We start from the raw sequence: 6814 nt of genomic DNA, 5'->3' as shown, positions 1-6814 counted from the left end.
ATTAGAAACTATTCTAAAAATTTATATTAATATATTTTAAATATTAAAAACTATTATATTCACCATTTCAAAATATTTTAAATAAAATCATATTTTAATAATAAATATTATAAATTATAATATTATATAATATATATTCTCCATTATATAATTTTTAAAGGTTATTAATAATTTGAAGTGTCTATATATAGTCCAATAATTTTTTAATCTGTATATACCGTTCAAAAGTTAAAAACATCTATATAGACCATCAAATTCCAGAGCTGTTAATGCAAAGTTTACGTGCAAATACTTATACATTTCAGGTAAATTTTATTTTGTTACTAAATTGAATTCAAGTTTACTTAAAAGTCTGATATTATTTTGCCAGGTAAATTTTATTTATTGAATTTAAGTTTCCCACTTTTCTTATTGTTCTGTGCTTTTATTTTTCGGACACCAACGTTGAACAAATATTCAGGCAATTACAGCTCAGAAATCTTTGGTGCACAAATCTTTTATGCAAATATTGCTCAAATCTTCGCTCTCCTCTAACCTGCCCACTCTTCAACGACCCAAACCGCTATTACTAAATTGAATTCAAATTGAATTATTTTGCAGCATAATTTTTATGTGCATTCTGAATTTCATAGAGGACAAATTTCAAATTTAATTATTCTGCAGCATAATCTTGAATTGGGTTTACGACAGGAAAGCCAAGCGCGCAATTTCTGAGGGCGGGTTTACTAATTCTTCAGGTAGGCCAGCCTTTTTTTTGGGTCAAGAATGATGTCTTTCTTTGTCAATGTCTCTTAAATTTCGATTTCTTTGAGGATTTCTGTCATATGGTAGAGATGTTGTAATTGCAAGTGCCTTGGAAGAGATAGATATGGAAGCGTTGTTTCTCTTTGTCTGTGACCTGGATCATAACATGCTCTCAAGAAAATTACAAAAAACACAAAAATTGCTCAACAGCAGAGCAAATGTTTTATTCAATCAAACTGTTGAATTACAAAACCTTCTTGATCACATAACATGAGTTTAGGTCAATACTTTAGCAACTTGCAGCAACTAAAAGTTGAATAACGATAATTTATGGTTGTGGAGAATTTCAGATCTGAAATCACAGTATAAATTATGATATTTTTGGATTTGAAATGATCAAGATTTTAGAGCCAGTGATTGCAAACGGCGTTATCCTTTTAATGCTTGAGGTTTACGCTTGAAATCAGTCAATTTTAATTTTAAAGAAACCATCTGCAGTTCAGTTGCATTATAGTTGGAATGTTGTTTTAAGTTGGATGATTCAAGATGAAATTCAATTTATGTAGTCAAGAGATAAACCCTTTCTTGCAAAGTAGAATATGAAATATTAGAGAATAAAATGACATGCCGTATCTCTTTTTCCTATTATCAGTTGAAATTATCAAAGAACTAGGACGGTATCTTTAAAATTGCATTTGAACTTTGTAAATGCATTTGTTTTTAACAATTTCTACAGATTGATAGGTTTTGTGAACAGAAGAGGGAATTTTTTTTTGAAGCGAATAAAGAATCAATGGAGGGAGGAGGAAATAGAGGGCGAGGCAGAGGAAGAGGACGAGCAGAGCAACAACGACGGCAACCGCAGCCTCAGGGGAGTGGTCAAGGGAGAGCTGGGAGAGTCGATCCCCGGCCGAATTATGCTAGAGCCGCTGGGTTTCCGCCTGTCTCTGGTCCAAGCCAAGCTACACCAGTCGGTCAAGGAAGATGTCAAGGCCCTCCTCAGGCATGGGGACGAGGAAAGCAACAGCAATTAGCCCCGAGACCTTCTGTTCCGCCTGGTAAATACGAATGCTAACTGATTTTTCGAATCTTACTGTGAAAGAACAAATTTCCTCTAGGTTTTTGCCCTTTTTCCCTTCGGCAATTGGGGCTGTTATATGAAATAATGTCAATGTCTTCCGAAATTTACTACGCGTTCCTATTTACTACCATTTATCCCTAGTCTTATATGCAGACCAGTCTTTTACCTGCACCTGTTCAAAAGTTCTTTAGAAAATTTACTTCGTCTATCGTAAAGATTAGCTACATTATGTTGCATCTTTATCCATATCAAATGATATAATGCAACGATTTTTAATAGACTGTAAAACAAACGTTTAATAATTAATGCTTGAGGGGCTGGAAGCTCAGTGATAAAGGTTAATAATGGATGACAAATTTGTTTATTGTTAAAAATCTCGATTTCCTGCTTAGGAATTTCAGTGATAAAGATTCTTCCCTGAGGGCTAGCGAAACAATTCTTATGTGTCAGGTGGCTCACTCAAAACGTCGGTCATAATTGTTAAAATGTAGTTCAGAATGGTCATAATTGTTAAAATATAGTTCAGAATGGTCAAAATTTCGTTCAAAAGTAGCTCAGCAGAGATTTGTTAAGTGCTCATTGTCTGAATCTCTATTTTTCTTGGAGTATGGATTAAAATCTTCAATGTTGTTTAACCGATGTTCTTTTCGACTTAAATATGATGGATTAGGAATGAATCCATGTTTGGCTATTGAGAAAGCCTCGAAGAAAATGGCTGAGGTAAACATTCAAGAGCCCCTGGCCCCAGTTAACGTTCCACAGATTTCTGGTACTAGCCCTAGCACCAGTACCGGTAGTAGTGATAAAAAACTGAACTCAGGAGATCGGAAGCCTATGAGGAGGCCCGATGCTGGAGGGAAAATTGGGTCTAAACAGATTCGCCTCTTTGCTAATCATTTCAAGGTCGAATTTCAGCCCGCTCAACAGATCTTCCATTATGATGTGAAGATAACACGCCAGTCTGTCAAAAATAGTTCTTCCAAACGTGGAGGAAAGCAGAAAGCAGGCCTTGGTGCTTCTACCGCCGAGGTTCAAGACATGGCGATCACTGTGTCTAGGGCAGATGCAGAAGAGATTAAAAACAAACTGGTTACAGAGAATTGTGTGGCTTTCCGTAATGCAATGCCTGTTTATGATGGCAAAAAGAACCTGTACAGTGCAATCGAATTGCCAGAGGGTGATTTTACCGTGAAGCTCCCTAATGGGGAAGGCAGTGATGTTAAAGAATATAAGGTGACTTTAAAGCTAGCCAACACGCTGGACGGGCATAGACTAGCAGAGTTTCTTGATAGAAATATAGGCGACCATGTGACCGTGCAACAGGAAATGTTGCAGGCGTTGGATCTGGTAGTAAGGGAGCATCCCAGCAGCAGCCGGATAATCATGGGGCGGAATCTTTACGAGAAGCGTGAAAATTTGCAGAAATCTCTTACGAGTGGCATTGTTGCTGCAAGCGGGTTTTCAATGAGTGTCAGGCCTACGGCCCAGGGGCTATCTCTTAATGTGGATTTTTCTGCAGTGGCTTTCCATGCAACAATAGATGTATTAGATTATTTGTGGCAGAATCGACGTATTAATTGCAAACCAAACAAAGAACTCGATCAAAATGAGCGACTGGAGGCTGAAAGTGCTCTGAAGGGTTTGAAGGTGGCTGTCAAACATAGGGTCACAAAGCAAAAATACACCGTGTGGAGACTGACTAAAGAAATTACCAGAGAGCTCAAGTTGAACATTGAAGAAAATGGGCAGCAGAAGCAGAGCATTAGCCTTGTAGATTACTATCGGCAGCGTTACAATGTGGACATCAAGTACAAACTGCTTCCTTGTTTGGACCTGAGCAAGCATTCTGACAGACCTAATTATGTTCCCATGGAGTTGTGCCAAATTTGTGAAGGGCAGAGGTTTCCGAAGGATAATCTCAGTGCAACTCAGCTAAAAACTTTGCGGAGCATAGCTTGTCCCCAAGTGCACCAGAGGCAACAAAAAATTAAACGAATCATGGGACTAGACGATGGACCTAGATGGTAAGCTTCCATTGAATAGTATTACCATAACTTAATTTGTCACTACTTTGAAATTTGTTTATAATGTGATATTTGAATGTGGCAACCACAACGATCCATATGAATATTTTACCTTAGAATTCCTGAATGATCGAGTCATCTTTTTAATGAACTACCTCACTGGTCGACTTCAAAATTGTTGGAAGTAATCCCAGATTCCTTAGAATTCCTGAATGATCGAGTCATCTTTTTAATGAACTACCTCACTGGTCGACTTCAAAATTGTTGGAAGTAATCCCAGATTCCCAACTACCCTGTCTGTATTGTGTCTACCATTACATCAGCAGTCTCTCACACATTATGTGGACAGCATGAAATATAATTTATATTGTTCTAGATCTTTCCAGTCTATTTCTTCCTGCATATGCCTTTCATTGTATTCCAGAAACTTCTAAGGCCTCTGTAAAAGAGGCATTTGCAATCGAATAGTGCATGAATGAAAATATGGATTGATAAATGAAGAATTTGTCTTTCTTGTGGTCTTCTCTGCTTTTCTCTATGCTCTGTTTTATATCTGCTCCCCTGTTTCCTACAAAAATTTAGTTTCCCTTGTAATAACTGTCTAATTATTATTTTTCATCTTTTATTTTAACTACAACCATTCCACTCATTGTAAGACAAAAATAGTTTGCCTCGATGACAAGGGGAGCACGCTAGATTGAAAATAGCAGTGCTTTCTTGTAGGGACCAAAGCTTACCTGACTATGCCTGCCTCTCTGGGATTGGGTGGAATTTCTAAAATATGAATGGTGGCTTAACAAAACCACTTTACGCAGTACTTGCAATATCTACTAATGGTCATTTAACAATTCTAGTTAAAAAAATACAAAACGAATTATCTTTGAGAGTTTGCTTTTCCTTCCCTTCTTCGAATTTAATTTCACCTGATTTTACTCAGCTTGTCACAAACCTTGTTGATAACTAACAGTGTTTCTCTAACTAGATTTTTAGAGTAAACTATTTTTTATCTGATGTAGCTAGTAATTCCATGGGAAAACCATAATGTACAAATCTTTTACTTTTGTTTTGGTGTTTGTTGCAGTGGCCCATATCTACCCCATTTTCAAATAACAGTGTATGCAGAAATGACACGAGTGACAGCACGGGTGCTAGATGCACCCGAGCTGAGGCTGGGTGACCGGGGGCAACTTAGACGTATTATTCCACGGCCAGATGAGAGGAAATGGAACCTGCTTAAAAGCCATGTTTTTGACGGAAAAAACATTGAGAGATGGGGAATCATACATTTTGCAAATCAGGAGCCAGGAAAGCAGACTCGTATGGTGGTGAATAATTTCTGCAATGCCATGGTGAACAGGTTCCAAACCCTAGGCATCAACATGCATACAAACCCAATGATCAATAAATCAGATGAAATGGCCAAGTTTGATAATGTGGCACAGCTGAAACAGACTCTGACTGAAATATACACCAGTAGCCAAGGGAAGTTACAAATTTTGATATGTATTATGCAGGAAAAGCACGCTGGCTACAAAAGCCTCAAGCTTATCTGTGAGACAGAAATAGGCCTGGTAACGCAATGCTGTTTGTGGGATAATGTCAAAAGGTGTGGTGATACAAAATACAGTTCTCAGTATTTGGCAAATTTTGCTCTCAAGGTCAATGCCAAAGTAGGCGGGAGTAATGCAGCGCTCAACCCAGTTTCCACCCAGTTACCACGCTTTGGGAACTCTCACGTGGTGTACTTTGGAGCAGACGTGAATCATCCAGGCAAGCGAGATGAAATAAGCCCGTCAATTGTTGCTGTTGTAATGAGCATCAACTGGCCCGAATCCAACCGTTATGTGGTCAAAATCCGATGCCAGAAAAACCGTCAGGAATACATTTCAGAGCTAGGAGACATGTCTAAGGAATTGCTAACCAAGTATCTCGACAAGAACAAAAAGTTGCCCCAAAGGATTATCTTTTTCAGAGACGGGGTGAGCGAGGGACAATTCCACATAGTCCTAAACCATGAGGTAGAAGCCTTGAAAGAGGCATTCAGGCAATTTGGAGAAGCGTATAATCCGATTATTTCGTTCATAGTAGCGCAGAAGCGTCATCACACAAGGCTGTTCCCCGTGGACGATAGGAACACTTGTATGCCACACAATGTGCCACCTGGTACAGTCGTGGACACTTCAATAGTTCACCCAAGGGAATTTGACTTCTATCTGTGCAGTCACTATGGTCTGCTAGGCACCAGCAAGCCAACTTATTATCATGTTCTTTGGGACGAGAATCAGTTTAGTTCCGATGAGTTGCAGACACTCATCTATAATCTGTGTTACACATTTGCTAAGTGCACAAAGCCCGTCTCACTGGTGCCTCCCATTTATTACGCTGATCTGGCAGCCTACAGAGGCCGACTGTATGTCGAAGGCTCTTCGTCTTCTTCTTCTTCAGACTCTATCGGTATTCCGAAGATCAACGTTGGGGTCGAGAATTTCATGTTTTTTATCTGATACTCTGCATTTTCTCCTTTCTGTTTTTTTTTCTGCTACGTGACTCTTTCCAGGGGTTAGCATAAACACTGGTTTTTTTTTGTCGATTTCCAATTTTATGAATTGTCTGTCATATTTCAAAGACTATAGCATATGAACAACACGAACACCGTGCTGAAAGGCCATTTTAAACAAAGTGCAAATGGACTATAATTAGTTACATAATAAGTACGAGGAAATCTATTTTGGCTTTTGAAATTTTGAAGGCTAGGAAAGCTTTGTGGGAGCATGATAAAAACCATAGTTGAGTACATTTGGTGTCAATGATTTTAATTCACCATTTTTATATAGGTACACAAATCTACAAATGAATCATAATTATTAAATATATGTTTTGTTCAATATTTTCATTTATACAAATAAATCATAATTATTCAACTATACACGTTGACAAATAGGTATACAATAATAGCTCACCATTA

The 6814-nt window shown here is 38.0% G+C and overlaps 1 protein-coding gene across 1 annotated transcript; it reads left to right on the top strand.

Moving 5' to 3' along the window:
• The first annotated feature begins 278 nt into the window (after positions 1 to 278).
• On the top strand, positions 279 to 6477 carry LOC131055876 (protein argonaute 2). Its single transcript, XM_057990195.2, has 5 exons — positions 279 to 305; positions 691 to 737; positions 1481 to 1802; positions 2496 to 3849; positions 4931 to 6477. The coding sequence occupies exons 3-5, from the start codon at positions 1538 to 1540 to the stop codon at positions 6351 to 6353; spliced, it is 3042 nt and encodes a 1013-aa protein (XP_057846178.1). The 5' UTR covers positions 279 to 305; positions 691 to 737; positions 1481 to 1537; the 3' UTR covers positions 6354 to 6477.
• The last annotated feature ends 337 nt before the right edge of the window (positions 6478 to 6814 follow it).

The sequence above is a fragment of the Cryptomeria japonica genome, chromosome 11, assembly GCF_030272615.1.
Source record: "Cryptomeria japonica chromosome 11, Sugi_1.0, whole genome shotgun sequence".
NCBI lineage: Eukaryota > Viridiplantae > Streptophyta > Pinopsida > Cupressales > Cupressaceae > Cryptomeria > Cryptomeria japonica.
The sequence above is the reverse complement of the archived record's forward strand: the minus strand, read 5'-3'. Positions and strand labels throughout refer to the sequence as shown.